Source organism: Hyla sarda, chromosome 3 (genome assembly GCF_029499605.1).
Source record: "Hyla sarda isolate aHylSar1 chromosome 3, aHylSar1.hap1, whole genome shotgun sequence".
NCBI classification, from domain to species: domain Eukaryota; kingdom Metazoa; phylum Chordata; class Amphibia; order Anura; family Hylidae; genus Hyla; species Hyla sarda.
Genome location: NC_079191.1, coordinates 14,155,639 through 14,176,915, shown reverse-complemented (window position 1 = coordinate 14,176,915; position 21,277 = coordinate 14,155,639). Strand labels below are relative to the sequence as shown.

At 39.4% G+C, this 21,277-nt stretch overlaps 1 protein-coding gene across 3 annotated transcripts in view; it reads left to right on the top strand.

Annotated features, from left to right (window-relative positions):
- EFR3B (EFR3 homolog B) overlaps window positions 1-21,277 on the top strand; it is a 235,255-nt gene that overhangs the window by 35,508 nt on the left and 178,470 nt on the right. The window contains exon 1 of one of the 3 annotated variants that reach the window (XM_056563782.1): window positions 19,399-19,483. The exons of the other annotated variants lie outside the window; for them this stretch is intronic. Coding sequence (XP_056419757.1) covers window positions 19,477-19,483 — 7 coding nt within the window. The 5' untranslated portion in view covers window positions 19,399-19,476. Of the gene's footprint in view, window positions 1-19,398; window positions 19,484-21,277 lie in introns of those variants that run through there. 3 annotated transcript variants of the gene reach the window in all.

Genomic DNA, 21,277 nt, shown 5'->3' with positions numbered 1-21,277 from the left:
CTGTATATAATATATATGTACAGCTGGTATAAGTTATATATCTCCTGTATATAGTGATATGGACCATGCTGGTATAACCTGGGTATATACTGTATATAATTATATATGTACAGCTGGTATAAGTTATATATCTCCTGTATATAGTGATATGGACCATGCTGGTATAACCTGGTATATACTGTATATAATATATATGTACAGCTGGTATAAGTTATATATCTCCTGTATATAGTGATATGGACCATGCTGGTATAACCTGGTATATACTATATATAATATATCTGTACAGCTGGTATAAGTTATATATCTCCTGTATATAGTGATATAGACCATGCTGGTATAACCTGGTATATACTGTATATAATTATATAGGTACAGCTGGTATAAGTTATATATCTTCTGTATATAGTGATATGGACCATGCTGGTATAACCTGGGTATATACTGTATATAATATATATGTACAGCTGGTATAAGTTATATATCTCCTGTATATAGTGATATGGACCATGCTGGTATAACCTGGGTATATACTGTATATAATATATATGTACAGCTGGTATAAGTTATATATCTCCTGTATATAGTGATATGGACCATGCTGGTATAACCTGGGTATATACTGTATATAATTATATATGTACAGCTGGTATAAGTTATATATCTCCTGCATATAGTGATATGGACCATGCTGGTATAACCTGGTATATACTGTATATAATATATATGTACAGTTGGTATAAGTTATATATCTCCTGTATATAGTGATATGGACCATGCTGGTATAACCTGGTATATACTGTATATAATATATATGTACAGCTGGTATAAGTTATATGTCTCCTGTATATAGTGATATGGACCATGCTGGTATAACCTGGGTATAGACTGTATATAATATATATGTACAGCTGGTATAAGTTATATATCTCCTGTATATAGTGATATGGACCATGCTGGTATAACCTGGGTATATACTGTATATAATATATATGCACAGCTGGTATAAGTTATATATCTCCTGTATATAGTGATATGGACCATGCTGGTATAACCTTGGTATATACTGTATATAATTATATATGTACAGCTGGTATAAGTTATATATCTCCTGTATATAGTGATATGGACCATGCTGGTATAACCTGGTATATACTATATAGAATATATATGTACAGGTGGTATAAGTTATATATCTCCTGTATATAGTGATATGGACCATGCTGGTATAACCTGGGTATATACTGTATATAATATATATGTACAGCTGGTATAAGTTATATATCTCCTGTATATAGTGATATGGACCATGCTGGTATAACCTGGGTATATACTGTATATAATATATTTGTACAGCTGGTATAAGTTATATATCTCCTGTATATAGTGATATGGACCATGCTGGTATAACCTGGGTATATACTGTATATAATATATATGTACAGCTGGTATAAGTTGTATATCTCCTGTATATAGTGATATGGACCATGCTGGTATAACCTGGGTATATACTGTATAAAATTATATATGTACAGCTGGTATAAGTTATATATCTCCTGTATATAGTGATATTGACCATGCTGGTATAACCTGGTATATACTGTATATAATTATATATGTACAGCTGGTATAAGTTATATATACTGTATATAGTGATATGTACCATGCTGGTATAACCTGGTATATACTGTATATAATATATATGTACAGCTGGTATAAGTTATATATCTCCTGTATATAGTGATATGGACCATGCTGGTATAACCTGGGTATATACTGTATATAATATATATGTACAGCTGGTATAAGTTATATATCTCCTGTATATAGTGATATTGACCATGCTGGTATAACCTGGTATATACTGTATATAATTATATATGTACAGCTGGTATAAGTTATATATCTCCTGTATATAGTGATATGGACCATGCTGGTATAACCTGGGTATATACTGTATATAATATATATATGTACAGCTGGTATAAGTTATATATCTCCTGTATATAGTGATATGGACCATGCTGGTATAACCTGGTATATACTGTATATAATATATATGTACAGCTGGTATACGTTATATATCTCCTGTATATAGTGATTTGGACCATGCTGGTATAACCTGGTATATACTATATATAATATATCTGTACAGCTGGTATAAGTTATATATCTCCTGTATATAGTGATATGGACCATGCTGGTATAACCTGGGTATATACTGTATATAATTATATATGTACAGCTGGTATAAGTTATATATCTCCTGTATATAGTGATATGGACCATTCTGGTATAACCTGGGTATATACTGTATATAATTATATATGTACAGCTGGTATAAGTTATATATCTCCTGTATATAGTGATATGGACTATGCTGGTATAACCTGGTATATACTGGATATAATATATATGTACAGCTGGTATAAGTTATATATCTCCTGTATATAGTGATATGGACCATGCTGGTATAACCTGGTATATACTGTATATAATTATATATGTACAGCTGGTATAAGTTATATATCTCCTGTATATAGTGATATGGACCATGCTGGTATAACCTGGTATATACTGTATATAATTATATATGTACAGCTGGTATAAGTTATATATCTCCTGTATATAGTGATATAGACCATGCTGGTATAACCTGGGTATATACTGTATATAATATATATGTACAGCTGGAATAAGTTATATATCTCCTGTATATAGTGATATGGACCATGCTGGTATAACCTGGTATATACTGTATATAATTATATATGTACAGCTGGTATAAGTTATATATCTCGTGTATATAGTGATATGGACCATGCTGGTATAACCTGGGTATATACTGTATATAATATATATGTACAGCTGGTATAAGTTATATATCTCCTGTATATAGTGATATGGACCATGTTGGTATAACCTGGGTATATACTGTATATATTATATCTGTACAGCTGGTATAAATTATATATGTCCTGTATATAGTGATATGGATCATGCTGGTATAACCTGGTATATACTGTATATAATATATATGTACAGCTGGTATAAGTTATATATCTCCTGTATATAGTGATATGGACCATGCTGGTATAACCTGGTATATACTATATATAATATATCTGTACAGCTGGTATAAGTTATATATCTCCTGTATATAGTGATATGGACCATGCTGTTCTAACCTGGGTATATGCTGTATATAATTATATATGTACAGCTGGTATAAGTTATATATCTCCTGCATATAGTGATATGGACCATGCTGGTATAACCTGGTATATACTGTATATAATATATATGTACAGTTAGTATAAGTTATATATCTCCTGTATATAGTGATATGGACCATGCTGGTATAACCTGGTATATACTGTATATAATATATATGTACAGCTGGTATAAGTTATATATCTCCTGTATATAGTGATATGGACCATGCTGGTATAACCTGGGTATATACTATATATAATATATATGTACAGCTGGTATAAGTTATATAACTCCTGTATATAGTGATATGGACCATGCTGGTATAACCTGGGTATATACTCTATATAATATATATGTACAGCTGGTATAAGTTATATATCTCCTGTATATAGTGATATGGACCATGCTGGTATAACCTGGGTATATACTGTATATAATTATATATGTACAGCTGGTATAAGTTATATATCTCCTGTATATAGTGATATGGACCATGCTGGTATAACCTGGGTATATACTGTATATAATATATATGTACAGCTGGTATAAGTTATATATCTCCTGTATATAGTGATATGGACCATGCTGGTATAACCTGGGTATATACTGTATATAATTATATATGTGCACAGCTGGTATAAGTTATATATCTCCTGTATATAGTGATATGGACCATGCTGGTATAACCTGGTATATACTGTATATAATTATATATGTACAGCTGGTATAAGTTATATATCTCCTGTATATAGTTATATGGACCATGCTGGTATAACCTGGGTATATACTGTATATAATTATATATGTACAGCTGGTATAAGTTATATATCTCCTGTATATAGTGATATGGACCATGCTGGTATAACCTGGGTATATACTGTATATAATATATATGTACAGCTGGTATAAGTTATATATCTCCTGTATATAGTGATATGGACCATGCTGGTATAACCTGGGTATATACTGTATATAATTATATATGTACAGCTGGTATAAGTTATATATCTCCTGTATATAGTGATATGGACCATGCTGGTATAACCTGGTATATACTATATATTATATATATGTACAGCTGGGATAAGTTATATATCACCTGTATATAGTGATATGGACCATGCTGGTATAACCTGGTATATACTGTATATAATATATATGTACAGCTGGTGTAAGTTATATATCTCCTGTATATAGTGATATGGACCATGCTGGTATAACCTGGTATATACTGTATATAATATATATGTACAGCTGGTATAAGTTATATATCTCCTGTATATAGTGATATGGACCATGCTGGTATAACCTGGGTATATACTGTATATAATATATATGTACAGCTGGTATAAGTTATATATCTCCTGTATATAGTGATATGGACCATGCTGGTATAACCTGGGTATATACTGTATATAATATATATGTACAGCTGGTATAAGTTAAATATCTCCTGTATATAGTGATATGGACCATGCTGGTATAACCTGGTATATACTGTATATAATATATATGTACAGCTGGTATAAGTTATATATCTCCTGTATATAGTGATATGGACCATGCTGGTCTAACCTGGGTATATACTGTATATACTTATATATATGTACAGCTGGTATAAGTTATATATCTCCTGTATATAGTGATATGGACCATGCTGGTATAACCTGGTACATAGTGTATATAATATATATGTACAGCTGGTATAAGTTATATATCTCCTGTATATAGTGAAATGGACCATGCTGGTATAACCTGGTGTATACTATATATAATATATATGGACAGCTGGTATAAGTTATATATCTCCTGTATATAGTGATATGGACCATGCTGGTATAACCTGGGTATATACTGTATATATTATATATGTACAGCTGGTATAAGTTATATATCTCCTGTATATAGTGATATGGACCATGCTGGTATAACCTGGGTATATACTGTAGATAATATATATGTACAGCTGGTATAAGTTATATATCTCCTGTATATAGTGATATGGACCATGCTGGTATAACCTGGGTATATACTGTATATATTATATATGTACAGCTGGTATAAGTTATATATCTCCTGTATATAGTGATATGGACCATGCTGGTATAACCTGGTATATACTGTATATAATATATATGTACAGCTGGTATAAGTTATATATCTCCTGTATATAGTGATATGGACCATGCTGGTATAACCTGGTATATACTATATATAATATATCTGTACAGCTGGTATAAGTTATATATCTCCTGTATATAGTGATATGGACCATGCTGGTATAACCTGGTATATACTGTATATAATATATATGTACAGCTGGTATAAGTTATATATCTCCTGTATATAGTGATATGGACCATGCTGGTATAACCTGGTATATACTATATATAATATATCTGTACAGCTGGTATAAGTTATATATCTCCTGTATATAGTGATATGGACCATGCTGGTATAACCTGGTATATACTGTATATAATTATATATGTACAGCTGGTATAAGTTATATATCTCCTGTATATAGTGATATGGACCATGCTGGTATAACCTGGTATATACTGTATATAATATATATGTACAGCTGGTATAAGTTATATATCTCCTGTATATAGTGATATGTACCATGCTGGTATAACCTGGGTATATACTGTATATAATATATATGTACAGCTGGTATAAGTTATATATCTCCTGTATATAGTGATATGGACCATGCTGGTATAACCTGGGTATATACTGTATATAATATATATGTACAGCTGGTATAAGTTATATAACTCCTGTATATAGTGATATGGACCATGCTGGTATAACCTGGGTATATACTGTATATAATATATATGTACAGCTGGTATAAGTTATATATCTCCTGTATATAGTGATATGGACCATGCTGGTATAACCTGGGTATATACTGTATATAATATATATGTACAGCTGGTATAAGTTATATATCTCCTGTATATAGTGATATGGACCATGCTGGTATAACCTGGTATATACTGTATATAATTATATATGTACAGCTGGTATAAGTTATATATCTCCTGTATATAGTGATATGGACCATGCTGGTATAACCTGGGTATATACTGTATATAATTATATATGTACAGCTGGTATAAGTTATATATCTCCTGTATATAGTGATATGGACCATGCTGGTATAACCTGGTATATATTATATATAATATATATGTACAGGTGGTATAAGTTATATATCTCCTGTATATAGTGATATGGACCATGCTGGTATAACCTGGGTATATACTGTATATAATATATATGTACAGCTGGTATAAGTTATATATCTCCTGTATATAGTGATATGGACCATGCTGGTATAACCTGGTATATATTATATATAATATATATGTACAGGTGGTATAAGTTATATATCTCCTGTATATAGTGATATGGACCATGCTGGTATAACCTGGTATATACTGTATATAATATATATGTACAGCTGGTATAAGTTATATATCTCCTGTATATAGTGATATTGACCATGCTGGTATAACCTGGTATATATTGTATATAATTATATATGTACAGCTGGTATAAGTTATATATCTCCTGTATATAGTGATATGGACCATGCTGGTATAACCTGGGTATATACTGTATATAATTATATATGTACAGCTGGTATAAGTTATATATCTCCTGTATATAGTGATATGGACCATGCTGGTATAACCTGGTATATACTGTATATAATATATATGTACAGCTGGTATAAGTTATATATCTCCTGTATATAGTGATATGGACCATGCTGATATAACCTGGTATATACTGTATATAATATATATGTACAGCTGGTATAAGTTATATATCTCCTGTATATAGTGATATGGACCATGCTGGTATAACCTGGGTATATACTGTATATAATATATATGTACAGCTGGTATAAGTTATATATCTCCTGTATATAGTGATATGGACCATGCTGGTATAACCTGGTATATACTGTATATAATTATATATGTACAGCTGGTATAAGTTATATATCTCCTGTATATAGTGATATGGACCATGCTGGTATAACCTGGTATATACTGTATATAATATATATGTACAGCTGGTATAAGTTATATATCTTCTGTATATAGTGATATGGACCATGCTGGTATAACCTGGTATATACTGTATATAATTATATATGTACAGCTGGTATAAGTTATATATCTCCTGTATATAGTGATATGGACCATGCTGGTATAACCTGGTATATACTGTATATAATATATATGTACAGCTGGTATAAGTTATATATCTCCTGTATATAGTGATATGGACCATGCTGGTATAACCTGGTATATACTGTATGTAATTATATATGTACAGCTGGTATAAGTTATATATCTCCTGTATATAGTGATATGGACCATGCTGGTATAACCTGGGTATATACTGTATATAATTATATATGTACAGCTGGTATAAGTTATATATCTCCTGTATATAGTGATATGGACCATGCTGGTATTACCTGGGTATATACTATATATAATTATATATGTACAGCTGGTATAAGTTATATATCTCCTGTATATAGTGATATGGACCATGCTGGTATAACCTGGTATATACTGTATATTATTATATATGTACAGCTGGTATAAGTTATATATTTCCTGTATATAGTGATATGGGCCATGCTGGTATAACCTGGTATATACTGTATCTAATTATATATGTACAGCTGGTATAAGTTATTTATCTCCTGTATATAGTGATATGGACCATGCTGGTATAACCTGGTATATACTGTATATAATATATATGTACAGCTGGTATAAGTTATATATCTCCTGTATATAGTGATATGGACCATGCTGGTATAACCTGGTATATACTGGATATAATTATATATGTACAGCTGGTATAAGTTATATATCTCCTTTATATAGTGATATGGACCATGCTGGTATAACCTGGGTATATACTGTATATAATTTATATATGTACAGCTGGTATAAGTTATATATCTCCTGTATATAGTGATATGGACCATGCTGGTATAACCTGGTATATACTGTATATTATTATATATGTACAGCTGGTATAAGTTATATATCTCCTGTATATAGTGATATGGACCATGCTGGTATAACCTGGTATATACTGTATCTAATTATATATGTACAGCTGGTATAAGTTATTTATCTCCTGTATATAGTGATATGGACCATGCTGGTATAACCTGGTATATACTGTATATAATTATATATGTACAGCTGGTATAAGTTATATATCTCCTGTATATAGTGATATGGACCATGCTGGTATAACCTGGGTATATACTGTATATAATATATATGTACAGCTGGTATAAGTTATATAGCTCCTGTATATAGTGATATGGACCATGCTGGTATAACCTGGGTATATACTGTATATAATATATATGTACAGCTGGTATAAGTTATATAGCTCCTGTATATAGTGATATGGACCATGCTGGTATAACCTGGGTATATACTGTATATAATATATATGTACAGCTGGTATAAGTTATATAGCTCCTGTATATAGTGATATGGACCATGCTGGTATAACCTGGGTATATACTGTATATAATTATATGTGTACAGCTGGTATAAGTTATATATCTCCTGTATATAGTGATATGGACCATGCTGGTATAACCTGGGTATATACTGTATATAATATATATGTACAGCTGGTATAAGTTATATAGCTCCTGTATATAGTGATATGGACCATGCTGGTATAACCTGGGTATATACTGTATATAATAATATATGTACAGCTGGTATAAGTTATATATCTCCTGTATATAGTGATATGGACCATGCTGGTATAACCTGGGTATATACTGTATATAATATATATGTACAGCTGGTATAAGTTATATAGCTCCTGTATATAGTGATATGGACCATGCTGGTATAACCTGGGTATATACTGTATATAATAATATGTGTACAGCTGGTATAAGTTATATATCTCCTGTATATAGTGATATGGACCATGCTGGTATAACCTGGGTATATACTGTATATAATATATATGTACAGCTGGTATAAGTTATATATCTCCTGTATATAGTGATATGGACCATGCTGGTATAACCTGGTATATACTGTATATAGTATATATGTACAGCTGGTATAAGTTATATATAATATCTCCTGTATATAGTGATATGGACCATGCTGGTATAACCTGGGTATATACTGTATATAATATATATGTATAGCTGGTATAAGTTATATATCTCCTGTATATAGTGATATAGACCATGCTGGTATAACCTGGGTATATACTGTATATAAATATATATGTACAGCTGGTATAAGTTATATATATCCTGTATATAGTGATATGGACCATGTTGGTATAACCTGGTATATACTGTATATAATTATATATGTACAGCTGGTATAAGTTATATATCACCTGTAAATAGTGATATGGACCATGCTGGTATAACCTGGGTATATACTGTATATAATATATATGTACAGCTGGTATAAGTTATATATCTCCTGTATATAGTGATATGGACCATGCTGGTATAACCTGGTATATATTGTATATAATATATATGTACAGCTGGTATAAGTTATATATCTCCTGTATATAGTGATATGGACCATGCTGGTATAACCTGGGTATATACTGTATATAATTATATATGTACCGCTGGTATTAGTTATATATCTCCTGTATATAGTGATATGGACCATGCTGGTATAACCTGGTATATATTGTATATAATATATATGTACAGCTGGTATAAGTTATATATCTCCTGTATATAGTGATATGGACCATGCTGGTATAACCTGGGTATATACTGTATATAATTTATATGTACAGCTGGTATAAGTTATATATCTCCTGTATATAGTGATATGGACCATGCTGGTATATCCTGGGTATATACTGTATATATTATATATGTACAGCTGGTATAAGTTATATATCACCTGTATATAGTGATATGGACCATGCTGGTATAACCTGGGTATATACTGTATATAATTATATATGTACAGCTGGTATAAGTTATATATCTCCTGTATATAGTGATATGGACCATGCTGGTATAACCTGGTATATACTGTATATAATATATATGTACAGCTGGTATAAGTTATATATCTTCTGTATATAGTGATATGGACCATGCTGGTATAACCTGGTATATACTGTATATAATTCTATATGTACAGCTGGTATAAGTTATATATATCCTGTATATAGTGATATGGACCATGCTGGTATAACCTGGGTATATACTGTATATAATATATATGTACAGCTGGTATAAGTTATATATCTCCTGTATATAGTGATATGGACCATGCGCTGGTATAACCTGGGTATATACTGTATATAATTATATATGTACAGCTGGTATAAGTTATATATCTCCTGTATATAGTGATATGGACCATGCTGGTATAACCTGGTATATACTGTATATAATATATATATGTACAGCTGATATAAGTTATATATCTCCTGTATATAGTGATATGGACCATGCTGGTATAACCTGGGTATATACTGTATATAATATATATATATGTACAGCTGGTATAAGTTATATATCTCCTGTATATAGTGATATGGACCATGCTGGTATAACCTGGGTATATACTGTATATAATTATATTTGTACAGCTGGTATAAGTTATATATCTCCTGTATATAGAGATATGGATCATGCTGGTATAACCTGGGTATATACTGTATATAATATATATGTACAGCTGGTATAAGTTATATATCTCCTGTATATAGTGATATGGACCATGCTGGTATAACCTGTATATACTGTATATAATATATATGTACAGCTGGTATAAGTTATATATCTCCTGTATATTGTGATGTGGACCATGCTGGTATAACCTGGTATATACTGTATATAATATATATGCACAGCTGGTATAAGTTATATATCTCCTGTATACAGTGATGTAGACCATGCTGGTATATATAGTATATAATATTACACATACAGCTGGTATGTATCAGTATATAGCAGTGTTTCTAAGACCAGGGTGCCTCCAGCTGTTGCAAAACTACAACTCCCATCATGCCCGGACAGCCAACGGCTGTCCGGGCATGCTGGGAGTTGTAGTTTTGCAACAGCTGGAGGCACCCTGGTTGGGAAACACTCCTATTTATTGATATCCACAGTTCTCAGCAGTGCGTTCCGGATGTTACATCTCACTTTAAACAAGACAATAATTAGTGAATCTCTGGAGACGTCTCTAAACTAATAATCTGTGAATAATTGGCTTCTGCTCGGCTCCCATAAGGATGACATAGTACAATCCATGTAGCAGAGCTGAGTCCGTCATTGGTGATATCACTCTGTGATGTCTCTGGCTTTACATAGGGCTGCAGGAAATCCTAGGGACCTATATTACAAATCTACACCCACCTACAGTATTTGAGGACCTACAACCAAATGACCTACAACCAAAGATCCATATGTTTTGTGGTATGGACTCGTCTTCCTGCACTTCCTGGTTGAGCAGTTGCTCAGTACTACAATTCCCAGAATGCATTGCTTTCCCTCCGCTCTTTATTACAGTCCTCCCACCCTGCCTTCTCCCCTCCCACAGCACCCCTGCCAGTTCCCTGCCCACGAGCTGCTGTACAACTATTGTGCTGTATTCATTCCCTGTCTGCTCTTCTGCCTGTGGCATTGTTCAGCACAAGTCATCATGCTGTAACCACACCTTCTCTAAGCGTATGTTCACACTACGGATTGTGAACGAAATCTCCGCTTGCAGAATTCCGCGAACGGCGATTCCATTCTGATGGCCGCCGCCAAAATACTTCGGCGGTAGGACCGAGCGGCACTGCACCATCACCACCCTTCCCCCTGAGGATGCAAACCAGTGAAATGCGCGTTGGGACACATATCTCTGGTCTTTATTATATACCTAGGTGAGGGATCAGTCTGTTAGCACTCAGCATTCTGGGACAGGTTCTGTACCTTTAATATGTGTTTAACTCTTTATGCACCTTCAATATAGGGTAAACTGTTTATGCTTTCATATAGACTATTTCTTAAAGTATATATGACCATTTATTCTCCATACACTGCTTCGCTTTACAGGGGTACTCCGCTGCTCGGCATTTGGAACAAACTGTTCCAAACGCTGGAGCCGGCATCGGGAGCTCGTGACGTCGTAGCCCCGCCCCTCATGACGTCAGCTGTTATGAGCCGTGATCTGGTTGGTGATCTCGTCATTATCAATAGTGATCACTGGACTTTAGAGACTGAATGGTGCGTCCACTACTTAATCAGCACCCCGCAACATATATCTGAGGGTGCCGATCAGTTTCCATGCCCACTGGAGGTCTACTCACATAGTCCTTGCAAGTCCTGGAGCGATCTGCTGACAGCCTTAGACAGAACATTGCTGATCACACTGAGTTATTATTTTTTCTTATACTTTTTCCTATGTCTTTTTTTTTTTTTTCCTAATAAAAACCAAAACAAAAAACCCACATATGTGGTATCGCCGCATGCAGAATTGTTGGAGCTATTAAGATATAACATAACTGATTTCTTTTGTTAAAGAAAACTGCCTCAGAAAATTCCACCACTAGGGGTTCCTATACCTCCTGGGACACTGGTGAGCCCCACAGCAGCATGATTGTGTCCATGCGTCATGGACACCAGAGACAAGACTGCAAGAGGAACACTGCTGTATCACAGAGTTTTACCAAACATGAGCCTCCAGCTGTTGCAAAACTACAACTCCAAGCATGCCTGGACAGTCAAAGGATATCCAGTAGAACCTCCTGTGGGGATAAGGTTTGTAGATGAGGAGGTATGAGGTCCAGTTTAACCTCCTGTGGGGATAAGGTTTGTAGATGAGGAGGTATGAGGTCCAGTAGAGCCTCCTGTGGGGATAAGGTTTGTAGATGAGGAGGTATGAGGTCCAGTAGAGCCTCCTGTGGGGATAAGGTTTGTAGATGAGGAGGTATGAGGTCCAGTAGAGCCTCCTGTGGGGATAAGGTTTGTAGATGAGGAGGTATGAGGTCCAGTAGAGCCTCCTGTGGGTTGGTATGTAGATGAGGAGGTATGAGGTCCAGTAGAACCTCCAGTGGAGATAATGTTTGTAGATGAGGAGGTATGAGGTCCAGTAGAACCTCCAGTGGAGATAATGTTTGTAGATGAGGAGGTATGAGGTCCAGTAGAACCTCCTGTGGAGATAATGTTTGTAGATGAGGAGGTATGAGGTCCAGTAGAACCTCCTGTGGGGATAATGTTTGTAGATGAGGAGGTATGAGGTCCAGTAGAACCTCCTGTGGAGATAATGTTTGTAGATGAGGAGGTATGAGGTCCAGTAGAGCCTCCTGTGGGATATTTGTAGATGAGGAGGTATGAGGTCCAGTAGAACCTCCAGTGGAGATAATGTTTGTAGATGAGGAGGTATGAGGTCCAGTAGAACTTCCTGTGGAGATAATGTTTGTAGATGAGGAGGTATGAGGTCCAGTAGAGCCTCCTGTGGGATATTTGTAGATGAGGAGGTATGAGGTCCAGTAGAACCTCCAGTGGAGATAATGTTTGTAGATGAGGAGGTATGAGGTCCAGTAGAACCTCCTGTGGGGATAATGTTTGTAGATGAGGAGGTATGAGGTCCAGTAGAGCCTCCTGAGGGGATAAGGTTGGTAGATGAGGAGCTATGAGGTCCAGTAGAACTTCCTGTGGGGATAAGGTTTGTAGATGAGGAGGTATGAGGTCCAGTACAACCTCCTGTAGGGATAAGGTTTGTAGATGAGGAGCTCTGAGGTCCAGTAGAGCCTCCTGTGGGGATAAGGTTTGTAGATGAGGAGGTATGAGGTCCAGTAGAACCTCCTGTGGAGATAATGTTTGTAGATGAGGAGGTATGAGGTTCAGTAGAGCCTCCTGTGGGATATTTGTAGATGAGGAGGTATGAGGTCCAGTAGAACCTCCAGTGGAGATAATGTTTGTAGATGAGGAGGTATGAGGTCCAGTAGAACCTCCAGTGGAGATAATGTTTGTAGATGAGGAGGTATGAGGTCCAGTAGAACCTCCTGTGGAGATAATGTTTGTAGATGAGGAGGTATGAGGTTCAGTAGAGCCTCCTGTGGGATATTTGTAGATGAGGAGGTATGAGGTCCAGTAGAACCTCCAGTGGAGATAATGTTTGTAGATGAGGAGGTATGAGGTCCAGTAGAACCTCCTGTGGGGATAAGGTTTGTAGATGAGGAGGTATGAGGTCCAGTAGAACCTCCTGTGGGGATAAGGTTTGTAGATGAGGAGGTATGAGGTCCAGTAGAGCCTCCTGTGGGTTGGTATGTAGATGAGGAGGTATGAGGTCCAGTAGAACCTCGTGTGGGTTGGTATGTAGATGAGTAGGTATGAGGTTCAGTAGAGCCTCCTGTGGGATATTTGTAGATGAGGAGGTATGAGGTCCAGTAGAACCTCCAGTGGAGATAATGTTTGTAGATGAGGAGGTATGAGGTCCAGTAGAACCTCCAGTGGAGATAATGTTTGTAGATGAGGAGGTATGAGGTCCAGTAGAACCTCCTGTGGAGATAATGTTTGTAGATGAGGAGGTATGAGGTCCAGTAGAACCTCCTGTGGGGATAATGTTTGTAGATGAGGAGGTATGAGGTCCAGTAGAACCTCCTGTGGAGATAATGTTTGTAGATGAGGAGGTATGAGGTCCAGTAGAGCCTCCTGTGGGATATTTGTAGATGAGGAGGTATGAGGTCCAGTAGAACCTCCAGTGGAGATAATGTTTGTAGATGAGGAGGTATGAGGTCCAGTAGAACTTCCTGTGGAGATAATGTTTGTAGATGAGGAGGTATGAGGTCCAGTAGAGCCTCCTGTGGGATATTTGTAGATGAGGAGGTATGAGGTCCAGTAGAACCTCCAGTGGAGATAATGTTTGTAGATGAGGAGGTATGAGGTCCAGTAGAACCTCCCGTGGAGATAATGTTTGTAGATGAGGAGGTATGAGGTTCAGTAGAGCCTCCTGTGGGATATTTGTAGATGAGGAGGTATGAGGTCCAGTAGAACCTCCAGTGGAGATAATGTTTGTAGATGAGGAGGTATGAGGTCCAGTAGAACCTCCAGTGGAGATACTGTTTGTAGATGAGGAGGTATGAGGTCCAGTAGAACCTCCTGTGGAGATAATGTTTGTAGATGAGGAGGTATGAGGTCCAGTAGAACCTCCTGTGGGGATAATGTTTGTAGATGAGGAGGTATGAGGTCCAGTAGAACCTCCTGTGGAGATAATGTTTGTAGATGAGGAGGTATGAGGTCCAGTAGAGCCTCCTGTGGGATATTTGTAGATGAGGAGGTATGAGGTCCAGTAGAACCTCCAGTGGAGATAATGTTTGTAGATGAGGAGGTATGAGGTCCAGTAGAACTTCCTGTGGAGATAATGTTTGTAGATGAGGAGGTATGAGGTCCAGTAGAGCCTCCTGTGGGATATTTGTAGATGAGGAGGTATGAGGTCCAGTAGAACCTCCTGTGGGGATAATGTTTGTAGATGAGGAGGTATGAGGTCCAGTAGAGCCTCCTGTGGGGATAAGGTTTGTAGATGAGGAGCTCTGAGGTCCAGTAGAGCCTCCTGTGGGGATAAGGTTTGTAGATGAGGAGGTATGAGGTCCAGTAGAACCTCCTGTGGGAATAAGGTTTGTAGCTGAGGAGCTATGAGGTCCAGTAGAACCTCCTGTGGAGATAATGTTTGTAGATGAGATGGTATGAGGTCTAGTAGAGCCTCCTGTGGGGATAAGGTTTGTAGATGAGGAAGTATGAGGTCCAGTAGAACCTCCTGTGGGGATAAGGTTTGTAGATGAGGAGGTATGCGGTCCAGTAGAACCCCCTTTGGGGATAATGTTTGTAGATGAGGAGGTATGAGGTCCAGTAGAACCTCCTGTGGGGATAAGGTTTGTAGATAAGGAGGTATGAGGTCCAGTAGAACCTCCTGTGGAGATAAGGTTTGTAGATGAGGAGGTATGAGGTCCAGTAGAACCTCCTGTGGGGATAAGGCTTGTAGATGAGGAAGTATGAGGTCCAGTAGAACCTCCTGTGGGGATAAGGTTTGTAGATGAGGAGGTATGAGGTCCAGTAGAACCTCCTGTGGGGATAAGGTTTGTAGATGAGGAGGTATGAGGTCCAGTAGAGCCTCCTGTGGGTTGGTATGTAGATGAGGAGGTATGAGGTCCAGTAGAACCTCGTGTGGGTTGGTATGTAGATGAGTAGGTATGAGGTCCAGTAGAGCCTCCTGTGGGGATAAGGTTTGTAGATGAGGAGGTATGAGGTCCAGTAGAACCTCCTGTGGAGATAAGGTTTGTCGATGAGTAAGTATGAGGTCCAGTAGAACCTCCTGTGGAGATAATGTTTGTAGATGAGGAGGTATGAGGTCCAGTAGAGCCTCCTGTGGGGATAAGGTTTGTAGATGAGGAGGTATGAGGTCCAGTAGAGCCTCCTGTGGGGATAAGGTTTGTAGATGAGGAGGTATGAGGTCCAGTAGAGCCTCCTCTGGTTTGGTATGTAGATGAGGAGGTATGAGGTCCAGTAGAACCTCCTGTGGGTTGGTATGTAGATGAGGAGGTATGAGGTCCAGTAGAGCCTCCTGTGGGGATAAGGTTTGTAGATGAGGAGGTATGAGGTCCAGTAGAGCCTCCTTGGTTTGGTATGTAGATGAGGAGGTATGAGGTCCAGTAGAACCTCCTGTGGGTTGGTATGTAGATGAGGAGGTATGAGGTCCAGTAGAGCCTCCTTGGTTTGGTATGTAGATGAGGGGGTATGAGGTCCAGTAGAACCTCCTGTGGGTTGGTATGTAGATGAGGAGGTATGAGGTCCAGTAGAACCTCCTGTGGGTTGGTATGTAGATGAGGAGGTATGGGGTTGGTATATGTAGATTAGGAGGTATGGGGTTGGTATGTAGATGAGGAGGTATGGGGTTGGTATATGTAGATGGGGAGGTATGGGGTTGGTATGTAGATGAGGAGGTATGAGGTCCAGTAGAACATCCTGTGGGTTGGTATGTAGATGAGGAGGTATGGGATTGGTATGTAGATGAGGAGGTATGGGGTTGGTATGTAGAAGAGGAGGTTTGGGGTTGGTATGTAGAAGAGGAGGTATGAGGTTGGTATGTAGATGAGGAGGTATGAGGTCCAGTAGAACCTCCTGTGGGTTGGTATGTAGAAGAGGAGGTATGGGGTTGGTATGTAGATGAGGAGGTATGGGGTTGGTATATGTAGATGAGGAGGTATGGGGTTGGTATGTAGATGAGGAGGTATGGGGTTGGTATGTAGATGAGGAGGTATGGGGTTGGTATGTAGAAGAGGAGGTATGGAGTTGGTATGTAGATGAGGAGGTATGGGGTTGGTATGTAGATGAGGAGGTATGGGGTTGGTATGTAGAAGAGGAGGTATGGGGTTGGTATGTAGGTGAGGAGGTATGGGGTTGGTATGTAGATGAGGAGGTATGGGGTTGGTATGTAGATGAGGAGGTATGGGGTTGGTATGTAGATGAGGAGGTATGGGGTTGGTATGTAGATGAAGAGGTATGGGGTTGGTATGTAGATGAGGAGGTATGGGGTTGGTATGTAGATGAGGAGGTATGGGGTTGGTATGTAGATGAGGAGGTATGAGGTCCAGTAGAACCTCCTGTGGGTTGGTATGTAGATGAGGAGGTATGGGGTTGGTATGTAGATGAGGAGGTATGGTGTTGGTATGTAGATGAGGAGGTATGGGGTTGGTATGCAGATGAGGAGGTATGGGGTTGGTATGTAGATGAGGAGGTATGGGGTTGGTATGTAGATGAGGAGGTATGGAGTTGGTATGTAGATGAGGAGGTATGGGGTTGGTATGTAGATGAGGAGGTATGGGGTTGGTATGTAGATGAGGAGGTATGGAGTTGGTATGTAGATGAGGAGGTATGGGGTTGGTATGTAGATGAGGAGGTATGGGGTTGGTATGTAGATGAGGAGGTATGGTGTTGGTATGTAGATTAGGAGGTATGGTGTTGGTATGTAGATGAGGAGGTATGGGGTTGGTATGTAGAAGAGGAGGTATGGGGTTGGTATGTAGAAGAGGAGGTATGGGGTTGGTATGTAGATGAGGAGGTATGGTGTTGGTATGTAGATGAGGAGGTATGGGGTTGGTATGTAGATGAGGAAGTATGGGGTTGGTATGTAGATGAGGAGGTATGGGGTTGGTATGTAGATGAGGAGGTATGGAGTTGGTATGTAGATGAGGAGGTATGGGGTTGGTATGTAGATGAGGAGGTATGGGGTTGGTATGTAGATGAGGAGGTATGGGGTTGGTATGTAGATGAGGAGGTATGGAGTTGGTATGTAGATGAGGAGGTATGGGGTTGGTATGTAGATGAGGAGGTATGGGGTTGGTATGTAGATGAGGAGGTATGGTTTTGGTATGTAGATTAGGAGGTATGGTGTTGGTATGTAGATGAGGAGGTATGGGGTTGGTATGTAGAAGAGGAGGTATGGGGTTGGTATGTAGAAGAGGAGGTATGGGGTTGGTATGTAGATGAGGAGGTATGGGGTTGGTATGTAGATGAGGAGGTATGGGGTTGGTATGTAGATGAGGAGGTATGGGGTTGGTATGTAGATGAGGAGGTATGGGGTTGGTATGTAGATGAGGAGGTATGGGGTTGGTATGTAGATGAGGAGGTATGGGGTTGGTATGTAGATGAGGAGGTATGAGGTCCAGTAGAACCTCCTGTGGGTTGGTATGTAGATGAGGAGGTATGGGGTTGGTATGTAGATGAGGAGGTATGGGGTTGGTATGTAGATGAGAAGGTATGGTGTTGGTATGTAGATGAGGAGGTATGAGGTCCAGTAGAACCTCCTGTGGGTTGGTATGTAGATGAGAAGGTATGGTGTTGGTATGTAGATCGGTTAGTGTGGGGAGATGTGAGAAGTGTTCGCATACATTGTCCATGTGTAATCTGCAGATAAGGAGGAGGAGGAGGAGGTCTTGTTGTACTCATGGAGATGTTCCCAGGGATGAGGCGTCTGCAGATTTCACACCTCCAGAGCTGACATAGAGGGGGAGCAGCCAGTGCCGAGGCATGATGGGAGGGGAGATATTTGCATAGCCCCGCCCCTACTCCTGGGGACAGGAGCTGAATGAGTCTCTCCAGCCCCTCCATTCATTCCCTGCCCCCTCCCTGATGCTGGAGCCGAGGAGGAGACACCGAGCAGAGCAGCGGCGGCCACCAGCAACAAAGCAGCGATGTATGGTAAGACCCGGGTACACTGGGACCCCGCGGAGTCATGGCACCCCCTGTACCCCCCAATACTGCACGTCACCCCCTGTACCCTTCCAATAATGCAGGTCACCCCCTGTACCTCTCCAATACTGCAGGTCACCCCCTGTACCCCTCCAAATCTGCAGGTCACCCCCTGTACCCCTCCAATACTGCAGGTCACCACCTGTACCCCTCCAATACTGCAGGTCACCACCTGTACCCCTCCAATACTGCACGTCACCCCCTGTACCCCTCCAATACCGCATGTTACCCCCTGTACCCCTCCAATACCGCACGTCACCCCCTGTACCCCTCCAATACTGCACGTCACCCCCTGTACCCCTCAAATACTGCACATCACCCCCTGTACCCCTCCAATACTGCACGTCACCCCCTGTACCCCTCCAATACTGCAGGTCACCCCCTGTACCCCTAAAATACTACACGTCGCCCCATGTACCCCTCCAATACTGCATGTCACCCCCTGTACCCCTCCAATACTGCAGGTCACCCCCTGTACCCCTAAAATACTACACGTCACCCCATTTACCCCCCCAATACTGCAGGTCACCCCCTGTACCCCTCCAATACTACAGGTCACCCCCTGTACCCCCCCAATACTGCATGTCACCCCCTATACCCCTAAAATACTACACGTCACCCCCTGTACCCATAAAATACTACACGTCACCCTCTGTACCCCTCCAATACTGCAGGTCACCCCCTGTACCCCTCCGATACTGCAGGTCACCCCTTGTACCCCTCCAATACTGCAGGTCACCCCCTGTACCCCTCCAATACTGCACGTCACCCCCTGTACCCCTCCAATACTGCACGTCATCCCCTGTACCCCTCCAATACTGCACATCACCCCCTGTACCCCTCCAATACTGCAGGTCACCCCCTGTACCCCTCCAATACTGCACGTTACCCCTTGTACCCCTCCAATACTGCACGTCACCCCCTGTACCCCTCCAATACCGCAGGTCACCCCCTGTACCCTCCAATACCGCAGGTCACCTCCTGTACCCCTCCAATACTGCACGTTACCCCCTGTACCCCTCCAATACTGCACGTCACCCCCTGTACCCCTCCAATACTGCACATCACCCCCTGTACCCCCCCAATACTGCACGTCACCCCCTGTACTCCTCCAATACTGCACGTCACCCCCTGTACTCCTCCAATACTGCACGTCACACCCTGTACCCCTCCAATACCGCAGGTCACCCTCTGTACCCCTCCAATACTGCACGTCACCCCCTGTACTCCTCCAATACTGCACGTCACCCCCTGTACACCCCAAATACTGCATGTCACCCCCTGTACCCCTAAAATACTACAGGTCACCCCCTGTACCCCTCCAATACTACAGGTCACCCCCTGTACCCCCCAATACTGCACGTCACCCCCTGTACCCCTAAAATACTACACATCACCCCCTGTACCCCTAAAATACTACACGTCACCCCCTGTACCTCTAAAATACCAAACATCACCCCCTGTACCCCTCCAATACTGCACGTCACCCCCTGCTGTGCAGGACACGGGAGCCCCCTACATTACAGCACAGCCTGCACTACATGTCACCTGTACAGTACATACTACAACCTCATACACTGCCAGACACCACAACACTACATGTCACCTGTACAGTATATACTACAACCTCATACACTGCCAGACACCCCAACACTACATGTCACCTGTACAGTATATACTACAACCTCATACACTGCCAGACACCCCAACACTACATGTCACCTGTACAGTATATACTACAAC